At 47.5% G+C, this 17698-nt stretch overlaps 1 protein-coding gene across 3 annotated transcripts in view; it reads left to right on the top strand.

The window, feature by feature from the left end:
• The window catches only part of LOC116943187 (cysteine-rich motor neuron 1 protein-like), a 74339-nt gene that overhangs the window by 16634 nt on the left and 40007 nt on the right, over positions 1-17698 (top strand). For all 3 annotated transcript variants that reach the window (XM_032955822.2, XM_032955821.2, XM_076067576.1), the window contains 3 exons: positions 12724-12966; positions 15063-15189; positions 16934-17052. In XM_032955822.2, the coding sequence (XP_032811713.2) occupies positions 12724-12966; positions 15063-15189; positions 16934-17052 (489 nt within the window). The remainder of the gene's footprint in view (positions 1-12723; positions 12967-15062; positions 15190-16933; positions 17053-17698) is intronic.

Below are 17698 nucleotides of genomic sequence, written 5' to 3'. Positions count from 1 at the left end.
GGGCCAAGAATGTGCCGGCGCGAGCCAGGGGCGAAAGACGCGGCCGGGCAACCGGTGTGGTGACCGGCCGTGGCAAGCGGCCGCGAAATTCGTCGACGATCGTCGTCGTCGCCGCCGCTGCCGTGAAAATGTTTTTGTTTTCGACCGAGCGACTGCCACCGCCACGATTTTATTTCGGGGGGGGGGGAAGGGGAGGGTTCAATCCGAGCAGCCGCTCAAGCGGATAGAGGCCATGGACTGTGGTTTTTTTTCTTTCCCCCACTTGATTTGGTTGAATTTACGGCACCAAGAATCAGAATCGAGCAACAACTTCGCGTCACGATGTGGTCATATCGACGTTTGTGGGATAGTGCACGCACCGTGCTCGAACACGGTTGGCCACGTACGGTGTGAAACAAGTTCAACATACACGCGTATAATGGGGTGCGCTGATGTGTGAGAGACTTTGGATTGGATGACATGCTTCTGACAGCACAATTGGAATACAACGGAGAAAAAAACTACGGTAAGCGTAGTCCAGTGCAGGTAAAATGGACGCCCTAAACGTTTTCAGCCATTTGAACAGAGAAACAAGAGCATTTGTTTGATATTTGCAGCGGTAACAGAAACAAGACGCTGTACACACTGGATGCGTAATGATGCATCTATTCAATTAATTCTTATGCTCGGGACACATGTAACCATATGGAGAGCAGAATAATCGAAATGTAGTTTTTACGTGTGTGTTGTACGTGATGGGTTCACATGACCCCTGCAGCCACTAGAGGCTGCTACATTCACCGCCGTTTTACAAATGGAATATATTTTTGGAATCGAATCACAGCGGTGACTCCAAGGCATTTCATCAACTCGCCAGGGAGGGGATACTGTGGAGGGGGTAAATAATTATTAAACCTGTAATCAACACAAAATCATACTTTCACGATTTTTTATTTCCAAATTACGTTTTTCCTAAGCAACCTGCCTTTGCCTGTTTTCCCTTAGAACTCCGTCCAAATGTGCATTGCCCAACCATCATTTATCAGTTCAATGTACAGCCTTCTGGGTACGCAGGTATATTAATATTGCATTTGGCTTGTAATTCAATCGCGGAATCTTTTTTTTTAATATGCAAAGAAACCCACATATGTGGTTGTGGCTTTTAACGATAAAACAAAATACCATCTGCTTTAACTGGCTCCCATCTAAGGCAAGAGTATTGCCACTATACACAGGTGCCCCCACCACCCCGAATGGTAACTGCCCAGGAGCAGCATTGTGCCAAAGAAAGCAATGGTAGCGACAGTCAACAGATGCCAGGCACTTTCAGACTTACGCCTAAAAATGCCCGTACAATTGTACGTTGTTGATTTTGTCGTGCACGAGTGCCTGTGCTTGTGCTATGATCAGCCGTACGTCCGTTCGGTTTGAGGAAGGCACTTGACAGAAATCGGGCAACCTCACGGACCACATTCCAGTCTTGAAAACAATAATCATGATGATACATATGTGATGTCATTTTAAACACAAGTATTGTTGTACACCGTATGGGTTATTCATGGGAATAAGTCAATGTGCTTGCACATACGTGCAATTGAACACACTATCACCAGCCTGGCGTGTCGCAAGTCTGTTTTCAAATGAACGAAGCTTCGGACTTGTCGTTAGACAGCCTCGGTCAGACAATGTAGGTGGACAGTCGAGGCACTAAGCGTGTAACAATTCGCCGCCCCTACTAATGCCATGAATCGTTATTCGGGGCGGCTTTCACATTTTCTAGAATCCATTCTCGTTTGTCTCGCTCTGACCGCCTCGTGTGTGCGTTTATTCCCCCCCTTCCCCCCTGTTGTGTGTGTAACAATTGTGTCCGCTACATCATCCTAAATGGCACGTGTGTGTGCAACGTTTTTCACATGTAGTAAACAACAACAATAAACCGATTCCACGCGTGCATCGTGAGCACAAAAATCAACGTTGATTTATCAATCAATGGCATCGTTACAATGCCCAAGTGCATGTCTGCGATAGCAGTCCGTTATTTGGACTGCATTTTCCCTGATTAAGCGCGCCCCCAACGGTACATTGCAGCTATAATGGCCACAGGCGTACAAAGCCCACCCAATCAGTGCCGTTATGTCACTCGGTGGGAGGGGGACTGGCAAACCCCATGCACCGTAAGTGCTGCTTTCTTACCAGCCCCCCCCCCTTGGGGATGCATGGAACTTGCACCTGCACTGTTACAAAACACCTCTTAAAATAGTCGCCGCCACCATCACACGGCTGCCACCACCAGCAATGGAACTGCACCTGTCGGCACGGGAAGGCATCGGCCTCCTCCCTTCCCGGAGCTCGTGAGATGAGCGTGACGTCTTTCACACGCATGGGAGAGAGTGCTGCTGTTGCGTAAGCCTTCCCTGACTGCTCACAACATGGCCATGGCTTCTTGCCCTGCAGTAGTTTTTATTTTTCTCTTTCTCTCTCTGGATTCGGATTTGGATCTGGATCCTCCCCGTGGTGTTATCGTTATCACCCAAGACTTACAATCCACAGGTGGCTGGTACGACGCGATATTCTGGCACAATTGTTTTTAATCCACCACCCCACCCCTAGCTCTGTTCAACCAGCAGTACAAATTGATAGACCGTAGTTAATTCATAGGCAGGCCGTGCGTGCTGAGCAACAGCTCCGGCATGTGGGCCAATGCACGGTGCGTCTTCCCATGCAGCCGATCGACTGCTGACCCTAACACGTGTTTTCCAACTTAAGAACGGATGGATTTGGGAGTTGTTTTTTTTACGTGGAATGATGGACTATGTCGAAACCATGAGGCCGGACTCACCCTTCCCTGGTACAAGTAGTGTCACGAGCGTGGTTAATAGAGCCCACAAACTGGGTGAGGCAGTGGCGAGAGCTGACTTGGATTATTCATTACATTTAGTGGCTGATGACAAAATCTCTGGAAAATTTGTCTCATCGGATCCCTGAAGCTGAACATCGACCGAGCCGGGATTGTGCCTTAATGAGTGACCGCCATGCCTGACAGGGTATTACAGGCAGCAGGGCTACATTGTGGACAGGGCAGCAAAATAAATTGTCGCACAGTACTCTAGGTATATGCTATAATGGCTGTGCTTATCCAACCTGCACTGACCAGCATTGCAAAGTATGGTCAAATAATCCCCATGATTCCGCACTGCGTGGGGAGGCCTTCATTCAGCCACGGATTGACAAGGGCATGTACGTGCACATAATATTTTGTATTAATGGAGACATTACTTGTGTATACTGGACTGCTGACTTTTTGTTCAGTTTACTCATACCCCCCTCCCCCAAAACCAAGATCCCCACATATAGCCTTTTACAGACTGTTGGGGCAAGTGCTTTACTCTCACACCGGACATCAGCATCTGTTTGCACATGTCCCCTGCAGGGAGTAGGGGTCACGCAGGGTGTGAGTTGGATGTTCGACCTTGGCGAACGGGCCTGCACCCTAGGCCCAACTCCGATAACGCTGTTAGTCCAACATTATCTGTGTTTACTCATCGGGGGGGTGGTAAACAGGGTGAGTGATTGGGTGGGCAGGTGTTTGACAGATTTGGATGTGTGCATGAGAAGGAATGAGTGAGCGAGGATACAAATCGGGGAACTGATTGTGGACCCATTTCTTTGAATTCTTTATATCTATATAATATGTAACTCTTAAACGATTGGGAAAGTATCTTTTGACATCGCTGACGTGCTCCAATCAAATGCTAACACTGCAAAGTCTAAACTTTGCAGTGTTAGCACGTTTTAATAATATAATTGTTCTAGAATTGTGCTGGTGTTAAGAGTTTAAATATATACAGAATTATCTTACAATGCTGTAATAAATGAGCTGACCGGGTAATCCGGGATAAAACCTCATCAGGTTTTGAGCCTGGATAGTGCTTTGATGGGTGATCACCGCACCCACATGAGTCATCACAGGACTTGGCGGGGTTAATGTGGGGGCAATGCAGCGAAACTACATCCCAACCTGCACCACATTCTTTGACCGGCACGGTGGTGAGACGTATGGTCAAATAACCGTCAGGACCCACGCAGGCATGTACCATAAATATACCATTCGTGCTGTTAGCGTGACTCAGTGCGTGAAGCTAATGCACAGTTCCGAAACGATTCTAACCATCTCGCAGGTGCGTATATAATATCCGCTGGTCCTGTGTATACTTTAAAAAACAAATATTTTCCGATTACCTTGCAAAACTGGGAAAAGCTTTGGACAAGACCGCGCACAAAATAACCTTTACGAGAAGGTTGCACAACATCATCGAGTGCGTCGCGTAAGCGCGCGCGTTGAGTTTGCAGACCGTCGCCCGCCGGTGTCGATGTTGCACCCGCCGGTGTCGATGTTGCGCACGCGGTCCACGTAGAGAGAGAGAGAGGTACATGCACGGGGCGCCTTGAAAGGGGGCCAGTGTCAGAGGGGCCCCGTGTAAACTTAATCTGGGAGTTAGACCGCCCCGCACCATGGGGTACAAAACCTGCAGTGTTTTTAGCCCAACGGTGTACGGTTTCAGCTCTCAGGTTGACTAAGTTCAGTGTTCATCTCTGGCCTCCTGCAGCCCTTTGACCACTGCCCCCCTCCCCTCCAACCCACTCCCTCCTGCCTCCAAAGGCCCGCCTTTTGGTAATGGAATCAAACGTGGGTTTGAATACCCGATTTAGAGAGCTGCCTAACCTAGCTAGCCATGCCATCCTTGACCTGCCCAGAGATCCCCTTGCCTTGTCCCTGAGCAGGGCTGCTGGATCGTACTCCACAATACTGCGCAGCTTGCATCATCAGGATTTAAGAGAAATATAAAGCAAGGAAGTGATCTGTTTTTTTTAGATGCCGAACGGCAAAATCGGGACTTCGCAATATTCCCTTCATGCCTTACACGTCACGTGACGCCACCCCTTTCTGTTTGTACAAAGCACACAGCCTTGCTCTTTGAACACCAACTCAGGAGGGTAAAAAAAAAACTGTGGCCTTATTGTTTTAGAGAGCAGCAGGACAATGAAACAATTGCATACCGGTGTCATCTTCGGTAGGAATCATCAGTACGGTATAGCCACCACTGCTGCATAGTACCTCAGGGGCTGCAAGTGGATGAGCCCTCCCTGATCAATGTCTGGCATTGTCTGCAAGGTTTTTGTAGCCTACAGCAGGGGCACAATGTGTACATAACTATGCCCTGCGATTAGGGGTAGCTTGGCTCAATTGTCATGGAGCTGTTGTCTGTATTTATACTGCCTGGGAGCAGCACGAGATAAGCATAGATACTAGGTACAGAATTACAGATGTTACTGTATTGTGAATTTTCAGGCGCGTTTCCATGACCGCTGGGAAGCGAGCTGGGCAAGTGGGCTGAGCCTGCGTTGCCACGGCAGCTTTGCTGGGCTAAGCTGACATCGAGCGGCCTCAATAGGTCAAGGTCAAAGACCAAAATGTCATCATGGCCAAAGCCACTGATGCTACCGCAGCTTGCTATCAACGCCGTACACCCTCCGCGAGATGCGGCAGCTGCTGCGTGGTAGACGAGCGACCTCCGAGATCTGCCCTGACAGAATCCCGCCATGAAGTGGGCTTGTGAGATTACCTTCACAAGGAGGCCCCATGCTTGGGCTGCTCTCAGAACATATCGTGAGGTCACAGGGTCAGCATGTAATCGGGAAGCATGGTCAATGGCACCCCTCGATTAGTTCAACCTCAGGTCGGTGTTATTGTTTAAATGAAACTGAGCAATACATTTTTTTTCCCCCTAAAATGCCAACTCTAACTCGAGCCTGCGTTAAATGGGCCAGGGAGGCCAGGGAGGGGGGGGACGAAGAGTGTGGTGGAGGCAGCGGGGAGGCCCGGAGCCCACGAGGCTGCCGCGTGGCCACGCTGCCGGTGCTCAAATCGCCCAGGGTCATTCCTGGGCCAACGGAGCGCCCCTGAGAGTGGCTGGCGGCATTCTAGCGTCAGTGCTGTTATGTTTCCCAGGGGGGGCGTGAATCCAGTGATCTCGTCTGCTCATGAATATGATTGCCCCCCCCCCCCGACAATGTGCTCTTCAGGTTAATTACAGCCCATGTTAACTCCTATATTTGCAGAAGTGCAGCATTAGTGCTATTGAGTAAAACAAGCTCGGGCATTCTTTTTCACCACAATGAGCATTACATTTAAAGCAAGTTTGTGATTCATATTTTAAGTGCATTTATTAATTAGTCGTAATATGACACGGTTAATTATTCATGGTTAATAAAAAAATGTCTGGCCTGGTTTTTCATTGGCCTATCTCCTATACCCGTGGGGGTTTAAAAGTTTAACTGCATTTGTATTATTTATTTTCATGTGCTGGTGCAGGGTACGACCTATTGACTTTCTCTGATGTTTTCCCATGCAGAATTTGCAGACATTTTTCATCTTCTGCCGCTCGCTGATAGAGCTCGTCTCAACAAACACTGCCAGGGTTACTGTACTGCTCGTTCTGATAAGGTTGCAATCTTAGCTTTCAATTGGCAGAAAAACGTTCTCAACAACATTCTGCCCCATCGAGACAGTTTGTTCGCAGAGGAATCTAATGCAACGTGCGTTCGCGTGCCAAAAAATAAATTAGTTCGAAAAAATTATGCAAGCGGCCAAAATGTTGACAAAAAGTTTAAAATAAGACAGCCAACCTTCTCGCGGCATGAAAGGGGAACGTTACACGAATAGACCACCACAGTGGTCTCCGTAAGCGCAGAACGATACTTACAGCTGGCTGGACAGCACTATGGCACAGAGCCTGACTCGTGCTCAGAGGTCCTGAATTCATATCCCAGCCAGAGGTAGAATCTTCTCTCTCGGGTGGGAAAAGATTATAGTAGCATTGTTTTCTGCGAAGCAAATTTCTGGGAAGTTCAAGAGATATAGAGAGAGATTGTTCCCTTCCATAGCAATGTGGACTCTGCATCACTGGCTCAGAAACCGCCTGCTAGACATGAGCAGAGCCGATCGCTCTGACATTGGTGATACAGTCCCGGCTTGTGACACATGGCATTCATGTTGGATGCACGGCTACACAAAGTTTTGCCATTGCTGCAAATAAATAACTAAATAATACGATAATACTCGCCCATTTTCAGCACAATGCTGGATGAATGCCTCCGCACACCATTTAGTTATGGGGGTTGTTTTGACTATGCTTCACCACACTGGTCAGTGTAGGTTCGTACAGAGAGGAGGCGCGCCCAGGACCGGTTCAGATATCACCAGCTACGATTGGTAATCTTGGCCGGGAATTGAACTCAGGCCTCCTGGTTCATTCTGCAGCATCGTCAACCACTGTTCCACCCCACACTACCGAATGGGCCGCTCCTGCGAGTGAGTTGCAAGGATATAGAAAATGAGGCCTGAAGCTTTGCATATGCACACTGCACACGATTCCCTTCGCAGCAGTGACCGAAGTGATACCCCCCCCCCCCCCCCCCCATTATAGCTGGCACGGCATCTCCGCTCGATATAATTGTGCACAGAGACGGAGGAGCGCGTGTGTGCGGCGGTGTTTTTTCCCCCTCTCCAGCGAAATGGATCACTGCCAGTGACGTCACTTGGCAAGAGATGGAAGAATGACGCGCCGTCTCGTCTGGGCCCCGTGGGACGCGCGAGATCACATTGGCACCCCGAAACGAGTTTCCACTCAGAGGGGCACTTCGGGGGGAGATTTCATGAAGGCGATCCATTGATACGCGCGCGTTTTTCAGACCACCTACCTGGGGTGGGTCACCTTATCTCACGGCCTCACGACGAGAGATTCTCTTTTCAAAAAGGGCTCGCATGCTTTTACAGGACGTATCGAGTTGAAGCGCCAAAATGTCTTGCAACGTAACACCCCCTAGCGCCCCACGTCCCCCACGCTGCACTCAAAAGTATGAGAGTGACTCTTACTGTGGTAAGTGCACAGGTAATGATCACGGCTTCAGAGTAATCGCAGCTGTGATAACTAAGAGCACAGTCATTGTTAATAACCTGAATATCACTGATTAGGATTTGCATTCAACGAATCCTTTTAGAGCGGTGTTTCTCAAACTCTTTTGGCCCGCGGACCACACAGCACCCCACCCCTAGTGAAAAAACACAATCATTTGCCTCTCTAAATACAAAATGATTCGTATTACCGGAACGTAAAAAACATTTTTTATGCAGCTATAAGGTTTACATTTTTTTACGTGGGGCATTTCGATTTTAGGGTTAGGGTAGTATAATCAGGGTAGTTTGCCGAACCTAATAAAACAAATAAAATATCATAAGTAAAATATAATCTTGATTTGAAGCTTTCGTGACAGCAGGAATGCATACTCTTTGGTTCTTTCGGTAAAGTCACGTAATTAGAAATAAAATAAGTAAAATATTAATTAATGTCAGAAACAAAAGGTATGACCGTTAATCATCATTGTCCGGATCAACCTGCATTTGCATCACAGGCCCGCTGACCACCTGGAGGACCGTCGCAGACCATCTGCTGGTCCAGGGGACCACACGTTGCAAACCACTGATTGTGACCATGTGGCTTAAAAATCTTTCATCTAAATTAAAATTATTTCCAACCCCCATGACCAACACAGCTTTCCTACGCTGTGTTGGTCATGGGGGTTGTTTGACTCTACTCCTCCACGCTGGTCAGTGCCGTTTGGTTAAGATGAGGGGCCACAACCGGACCGGGTATCATTCACCACTGATGTTAGCTGTAGCTAGGAGTCGAACTGAGGTTGCTGGGCTCGTCGCGGCATTGCATTAACCACTGCATCACTGGGGTGCCACGTTGGAGAGATGTTAACTACGTCGCCTGGTAAACAGCAGGTCGTGGGTTCGATCCCGACCCTAAAGCCTGCCAATTTGGAGTTTTGCACGTCTCTCTCCCCATGGTCGTGTGGATCTTTCTCCGGGCCCTCCTGTTTTTCCCTCCACATTTGGAAACATGCGTGTAGAGTATTTTGTTGCTGTAAATTTGCACATGATAAGCCACTTCGTTGGGATATCATTTGTGGCCAGATCCCTTCTGAAAAAGAGCTAGATAGCTCAGTGGGCCTTACCTGGTAAAACAAAAAAAGTTTAGTGAAAGTTTACCTCCACTTCCCCAAGTCTTCTTTTCACAGTAGTGCATGCCATCTTACCATCTACTGGACAAAGCATTGCCAACACAGTGTGGGGAGTTCTTTAACCAGACATGTAGATGGACAAACGGCTGCAAATTAGCGTTTCGGCACGGCACGATGGTCAAACTGAACAGATAGCAATCGGAATCCTGAAGAACCACAGCAGTCCAATGTGAACACGTTTCAACCGGAATGTGTTTGCATGTTCCCCCCATTTGTGAGATTTTGACGATATTCAGTGAACGCGAGGTCGGTCCATTCTCTCGATGTTTCGGCACCGTTGCTCATGTAGCAGCTGTCATCTTGGCTGCTGCCTTTGGCACGGCTATTTCAGGGTCTGTCTGGCACACTGCTATTTTCTGGAGCTGTTAAAGTATATGACCAAAGGACAAGGCGCTACCTATTTTTGCAGCTTCGTGCCCGTAAGCATTTAATGCGCTGCTGCGTGGCTGCCCAGCCGTTCGGTCAAAGGCGTGATACCGCATCTCCGGCGCATGCAGCCGATGCTCTTCCCAGTGCCAGTGCAGTCACGGGGAGAGAAAAACAGAAACGACTACGAGCAACCGAGATTCTGCTGAGCATTAATCAAAACAAGAAAAAAAGCACAATGTGTTCTTTCAATGACCTGGGTTCCTTGGGAGATGCCGTGTGCGTATCCCGTTGTTAATCAGTTGTTCTGTGAGCGTGGCTCTACAGTGATGGCTTGTGCAGAAGCCTGGCTGTTCCCATTAAGAGGGCATGCATACCTGTGGGGGCGGGAGGTGGGGTTATAAACAGACCCCTTAGAGAAAATGAAATGCCCCGCTTCCGTGCGCCATACAAGTTAAGCTTTAGGAGGGCAGGCAGTTTTCTGGGCCAATGGAGGAGAGATTCTATATTTTTTGCACAACCTTCTGTATTGTAGTACCACCCACGGATGGGAATTGTTAAAACATCAAGAGTTGTGAACGTGAAATTATTTAAATTGTTATTTTGGTCTCTTTCCTGAGACACCCGTCGACGTTTTTTAAACGAGATAAAGAATCAATTTGGAAAACTCACGGAACAATGAAGCCCTATCTGCCTGAGAATGGCTGCGTAAGTGATTTTCACAGCAACTTTTCTGAAAAACCCTTCAAGTGGCCTTCAAAAAGCAAATGTTCCACAGCAGCACCAGTTCAGATATCACCTGCCACTGATGTTAGCCCGAGCTAGAAATCCGATTCGGGTCCGCCGGGCTTATAGTGCATTGTGCTAACCATTGTGCTCCCCCTCGGTCAGACCCGGCATGTTCTTGATGATTATCTTCTCTTATAAGGCGGTGTGTTCATGGTGAGTGTGATTTAAAAAAAAATATATAGGCTCTTGTGCATTACTGCCAAGGTAGTTGTAAATGATTTTTTACCAATATTTTGACAATTACCAAGCTACAAGTCCTTCACTAACAGCCCTCTCAGATGTATTATACTCCGCAATCTTACTTCTGGTATATATATTAAACCGTCTTGTTTGTTCGTACCATAAGCAGACAATTAAGCATTGCATTGTTTGTATATGTGTGCTGTATTGTGTAAGCTGAACATAGCAGCAAAATGTATTCGTTTAATGTAGGAGAAGAGTAAATACACATATACTGTGGTACTTGAATGTGAACTTACTTTGTACACACATTATTATTAACAGCAGCATGATTGCCGAGCTGCACGATATCTTACGGTCTCGTAAACGTTTCTGCACATTCTAAAACGTTTCTATTTTTTGCTCGTATTATATCTCACTCGTTTTAGTTTTTTATCATCGTCTTTCCCTGCCGCAGTATTTATACTGAAAGGGAGACTGTCATCGCCTTGCCCCACAGGAACTTTGTAAATGATTCCCTCTATTTCTTACCCTCCGTGCCCACGTAGCTTGCCAAGCCTCATATATCCACGTTCATTAATTGTAACAGATGTTACATCTCGTGCCTTGGAGAAGTTTTCACAATTTTCTTTTGGCACCATGGGATTTTGGAATTTCTGAACCAATTATGAAGCATAACACTCGCTATTTATTGTCATCCATCACAATCATCGATCGTGCTTTTTATTTTCTTTCTAGAGCCAGATAGTGGCTCTATTGTTAGAACAGCAGAAACTCAAGCGTGCGATCGTGAGTTCAAATCCTGGCCCGGATGGATGCTTGCTGGTTAATCAAAGAGCCACCGCCGAATGAGAAATATCGGTGAGAAGTCAGTGGTAGTTTTCCTTTGGAAACAGTGCTCCAATTGCTCATTGTCATCATCAGCCATGGTAAATCCACTGCTAGATGAAGGCCACCACCAAGCTGACTCCTCTCACAATGCTGTGTATGCAATAATCCATCTAGTGCCTGAAAGTGAGCTGACTGTATTGCTCCATCTCCACCGAGTGAACGTCCTCTCAAGACACGTCCCACTCCCCTAGCCACGGATGCAATAACAAGATGAGCGCTGAATAATGTCCGTGACGCATTCACAGTTTCATCACAGTTGTGCTATTGGAGTCACGTCAGGAGAAAAAAGATCCATTCTTTACGCTCAACAATCCGTGCTCCATCCCCCGTGGTATAGAATAGAACGGCCGAAAGAATCAGCATTCGCAGAACTTCTTCTGCGATGTCTTCAAATGACTGTTCATGCCCTGTTACATTGGAAAATGTTTACTCTGTGGCAGTAAAACTGAGATTTTTAATTTGCTAGAGTTTGCATTTAGCTAATTTAAGTAAACATTTGTTGTTATCTTATTTAGATATTATATCGATAAGGCGCTGAACAGCAATCATAAAATCGTACATAAGATGATAGTCGTTGAGATAAAGAGTGGGGTTATTAAAAGTGGTGCTGCAGTTCTAGTAACAGTTAGGACAACGGGCGAAGACTGACTTTAACCACGGGTGGTCGAAATCTCAATTTGAGCTCAGAATCTCGGCTCATTGCTGTGAACCGGAGTCGCCCTGGGATGCATTGTTTTCACTTAAAAATAATTCATGCTTGTGCATTACCTTCATCATCATCATCAGTGTTCCTTAACGATCACAATGAGGCCCCAGTGTTCACAATCGAGTGCACGCACCAGGCATGTAAGAATCCAACCCCACTCCCTATGATTCCTTGGATTCAATATGGGGGTCATGATTTGATACGATTGTTTTGTCTCAGCAGTTATTGTTTGTTACACATGCTCTGTCCCGTTTGTTTAGTCTAGTTTCGTTAGCCTAAACGTACCATATCATATTAATCATCATCAGTGTGGTGGGAATGGGCCTTGGCTTGAGGAATAAAAAGCGACACACTGGATAGCTACGTCACTGAGCTTCAGAATTATATCCACTGCTGGCTGAAGGCCTCGCCAAAGCCACCATCTCCATCTCTCACAAGCCAGTGATGCGACAATAAATCTACCATATATATACACAATTGCCGTGCATTTTGTATACAATCACGGACCTTGCACACGCCACACTTCCGCACGCGCATCACCACCGTAATAACCCTATTCCAATCAGGACGCCGAGGGCACCGTGTTCGTGATGTTTGCAAGTCGTGCCGCCCAGTTGCAACGGCGAGCGCACCGTGATCGCGGATTTCCCCCGTTGCGTTTGCAGTCGTGCCGCCCAGCTGCAACGGCGTGCGCTGCGCCGAGGCCAAGCCCCCTCTGTGCCCGCCCGACTCGGCGCTGCGCGGCGGCGAGCAGGCGGAGGGAGAGTGCTGCCCGCGTCCCTCGCGCTGCGAGTGCGAGCCGGAGCGCTGCGTGCCCACCGTGTGCCAGCCTGGACACCGCCGCGTGCTGCTGTCGCACGCCACGGGCCAGCCCGGGGACTGCTGCCCCCAGTACGGCTGCACCGCCGGTGAGAGGCTCCGCGCTGGATTCTCTGCGGGGTTGAAAGCGGTGTCCTTCGTTTAAACGGGGAGATGAAAAATATAGGCGCCCCCGCCCCACCACCACCACCGTCACCGGCCACTATCTCAGGCTTAATTGAAATGGATTCTTTGGCATGTGACGTGTGCATTGATGTGTGTGCGCGCGCGCGCGTAAGAATGGATTGCTTAGCAAATTGTTTATATGCGGTTAATTTGCTGGGCGCACGTTAGAAATGAGAGAGACGATACAGATGAGACGGACAATACTGAACAAACAGACAATACAAATAAGACACACAACTTACATATCAGACATACAATACAATGTCACAATTAATATTGCGATAGAGTATATTTAATTGCAGATGAGATCCTCATAATTGAGGCCATCTAGTTTTATTTCCCATTCATGTTGCATCATATAACTGCCCCTCCCCCCCGTTAGTTAAAAATAAAACATGGAGAAAGTCAGTGTTTTATGTTTTCTTCTACTCAAATCAGGCTCACATATCGCCACCGGTGGTCATAAAAAAAACATTGAAACTAATCACTCATTTTCATTCATTGTCCGTGAGCAACAATTCGGCTTTCGGCAGTTTGACCAAGCTGGATATAAAAGCCACGCAGCGGGGGAGTGGTGGGGGGGAGAGAACAAATAAAACCATCATGAAACCTGACTTTGGGAGCTCGAACTGAACTGCGCACAGCTGGTTCACGTTTCTGTGAATTCTCGAGAGTTCCTGGGGGACTGGTGAGAGGCCTGGGTTTGTGGCGTCATGCGTCAAACCCCGCGAAATTTACGGAGGCCCCCTCGGGAGGGTGCCCAAAGACACCTTCATTTACGAGCCGAAGAAAATTCTTCACGTGATTTTATGGCATCGCTCATGTGCTTTTGATGTTACGAGTTGTTTTTTTTCCCATGGTTTTCACATGCATCTTGATGTGAATTGCAAACTGCATAAGGTGGGCCCTTTTCTATAGCCAGCACAAGTCTGTGTGCAGATCCAGCAAGTGCGCTGCAAGAGAACTGCTTTTTATTTTGTCCAGCTTTTGTCCTTTGTATATTCATGAATTGATGAATGTTTAGCTCCTGCATCTGTTTAAAATGATATAATAAGATATTTGGTAAACATCTTAGATCAGTGGTGGGGGGAATTTTTTTTGCCGTGGGGAGCAATTCTTTTGCCATGGGCAGCATAGGCCTTATAAATACATTTGACAGGCCGCACATTAACACACGCATTTTCAGTGACTTCTATTCCTGAAAGGGTCTCTTGCAGTGACAGAACTGACTGAGTGAGAAAAAAACTGTAAACGGTTTTTTGCTAGGTGGCTCAACCATTTGAGCGAATGGCTCATAATCAGACGTTTGCGAGTTCATATCCTGACTAGGTGTTGGATCAGCCCGTTATCCCTGTATGGTCAATAAATTAGGTACTGCTCAACAGTGGTTGGCCTCTGGATAGACCCCCATCCTCCATTATAGGTTTGAGGAATTTCCACCAGTGGCTCAGGGCTGTAGATGGAAGATATGCACCCCGCCTCAATGCTCATTTGAGCAGAAAATCACTTTGACTCTTTCTTTAGTGTTGGCAGATAAAAATCAATCCCCTCTGGTACCAAATGAAGGCAGCTAAGATGCTGGCAGTGATGGATAAATATCACTTGCGATCTGCTTGAAAGTGGTAGGCCTCATGTAGCCATGGGCTGTATTAAATGAAGTTTTTTGGCTCATGGTCTCGTAGATGAATGACATTTTTGGCGACAGAGGTTTTTCTTCTTCTTCTTATTCTTCTTCTTCAAAATTAAGCGAAATAATTGTAAAATGTTTTTTAATGTTTTTGCTGGATCACTGTTTTTCTTGTACTGTTGACATCATACGCGGTAACATTAATCGTGGTATTATAAAAATAAAGCGAGAAATTGTATATAGTTTATATTTTTTTAGTCCCACGGCCACCCATTCTGCTTTCACTCGTGCCGCCATGCCACCGCGTTCTCATTGGCAGCGAGGCGGTACATCAACGGGAGTCCCACGGGACGCGGCTGTGACCCTTCGCTGTTTGCTCTGTTGCCGTCCCAGCCGCTGTGGGACTCGACTGCAGCCAGGAGACGTGCTCTCTCGAGCAGGACACGGCCTGTCCGCCGGACAGCTTCGCCGTGTTCGGCGGCGGAATGAGCGGAGACGGGTGCTGCCCGCAGCCATCCAGGTGACAGTCGGTGGCCACGCGCCGCGCACAATGCGATGGAATAATAATGAGAATAGCAACGCACGGCCATTTGATGAAAATAGCACTCACTGCAAGACGCCTCTGCAGTAGGAAACGCCGGCCCGAGGTGGGAAAAGATGGTAAAAGTTGCTCTGCACGTTTCGGACAGTGGCCAAAACTCAGGCTTTTGTGCCCCTTCGTCAAAAGTTGGCGTTTCCCATGCCGGCGTTGCTCACTGCAGAGGGGTCTTGCTGTGCTGTCTTCATCAAGTTTTCCCCGCCGCTTTTGAAAAGTATTTTCCCGTACAGCCATTTCGTCAATCCACTGCAGACAATGGACCCTGTCCCCATGCTGTATCAGTCATGGGCGTTGCTTGATCACACTCCATTACGCCGGTCAAGTTTGATTGGCGGAGGGGGTACACCGTATCGGAGGCAGGGCAGCGCAGTGGTAACATGCGTGGGTCGCAGCTAAAAGGGGCCTAGGTGAGATTCCTTCCTCGGGGGCCTTTGCGTGTGGAGTTTGTGTGTTCTCTCTCACCCCTGTTTTGGATGGGTGTTCTCCGGATTCTCCGGTTTCCTCCGATAGCTAAAAAACCAACCAACCAAACAATGCAACTGGCATCAGCCAAACATCCCAAATGCTGAAACCTTACCTGCAATCGACTCAGTTGGCATGACGGCAACATCGCCCCCTGCCGCAAAAAACGTTGCAGGACCCTCCTGAAAAAAAGCATCTTGAGACTCCGCGAGGCTTCCCTGGGTAACACAAGCGAAACATTGTTGCGAGTATTTGCCGCTGATTCTGTTAGCTATGGCCGGGAATTGAACTCGGATTACCAAATTCGTAGCGCAGTGCGCTAACCATTGTGCCTTGTAAAGGCATCCTGAAATCGGTGACCTCCACAGCTTGACACTTTATTTCTGAAGGTGTTTCTACAGCGAGTATTGTGTAAAAAACACAAGTGAGAGGAATGTGTTATGTTTCCTGTATGTGTATACATACATACAGGAAATGGCCCTTCTTTAGATCACTTGAATCGAGAGGCCGGAGAGATAAGAGAGAGCGGACAATGGTTATTTGGTGTTTATGACGGACGTGTTTGAGTTGCTGCTGTTGCTCGTGCTTTTGCAACAACGCCAGTGCAGCAACGGAGTCACCAAATTATTTTCTGCACTGATGGGGGAGGAAGTAAATAAGTAAACTTCTGATAAGATAACACTTTGGTATATAAGCACAGCTCCCTGGGGGTGTGCATATATCCATATTCCACTGTGTATAGATAAAGAATAATAAATAAACAAGTATAAATAAAGACGTACGAATAGCAACTTAATTCAGCAAAAAAAAACCACAACGGATAGAGGGATGCTTTCTTGCAGAACGTGGGTGATTATTCTTGCCAGGGAGATTCTCCTTAGATCTCAGTTGGTGGCACAGAATTAAACAATATTCCGTTGACAACAAAAAGGATAATTTAGGGGCATGGTGACGCGTGCAGTTGGAACGCGGCTAACGCGTTGAGAGAATGTAACTTGTCGGCAATATATTCCCTCCGTTGCCAGTCCTACACAAATAAAGAATCTTGGCCCGTACGACGTAAGTTGCCTTCTTTGGCAAAACAACTTTGAGGAAATAAAAAAAATAAGTCAACAATCTCATCTTCAAAGGCCTCTCTGATGTGCCGCTGCTGCCGCCGCCGCCGCCGCTGCTGCTTCTTCGCTGTGTCTGGCCCGGCCTCTAGGTGCGAGTGCCCGGGGGTGTGCGAGCTGCTTCGATGCGAGGCGGAGAGTGAGCCTCGTCTCATCACGGCCGGCGACGGCAACCCCGGCAGTTGCTGCGACGTGTACGAGTGCACGAACGGTGGGTACTGTCCAGCATGGGGGCCCATAGCCAGCACGCACTACACAGCACGCACATACTCACACGGGATATGCCCGCATGGGTTCACTATGTACGGTGCGAACTAAGTTCAACGTACATACATACATGGGGAGCTCTTGGCCTCCACGTACGCAGCACAAACATGGAATCTGCTGGCAAGTACGCAGTGGCAGTGCTGTGACCCAATGGAGGCCCTACGCAGAAGCTTTGCTTTTCTGTATTTATGTTGAACTTATTTACGTATCCAAACCGTGCTAATCGGAGGTGTGATGATTGACTGGGAGGCTGATGATCGACATGCAGTCGCCGTTTTGATGACATTCGTTCGTGATTTTCCACGTAACAACGTGGGCCGCGAGACGGCAGTGTCACCTTCCACCCCAAAATCTAAATTTAACAAAGTAATTGAATGGCTAAATCACTTATAACTTGGTCTCTCATGGTTGATCTACAGAAGCCATACGAATAAAAAAAGAGCTCGTCAGGATACACAACTTGTATCGCAAATTATTAATTGACAGTAGACAATAAAATGCACCTCGTGTTTTGTGAATTATGAGGTTTAAAAAAAATGTTTATTAGGATCTGTATTCCATCTAATATTTGCTTAGTTTGCCTTGCACCA

The sequence above is a fragment of the Petromyzon marinus genome, chromosome 17 (assembly GCF_048934315.1).
Source record: "Petromyzon marinus isolate PM22_M1 ecotype Great Lakes invasive population chromosome 17, UKy_Petmar_22M1.pri1.0, whole genome shotgun sequence".
NCBI classification, from domain to species: domain Eukaryota; kingdom Metazoa; phylum Chordata; class Hyperoartia; order Petromyzontiformes; family Petromyzontidae; genus Petromyzon; species Petromyzon marinus.
This window is presented reverse-complemented; position numbering and strand designations above follow the sequence as displayed.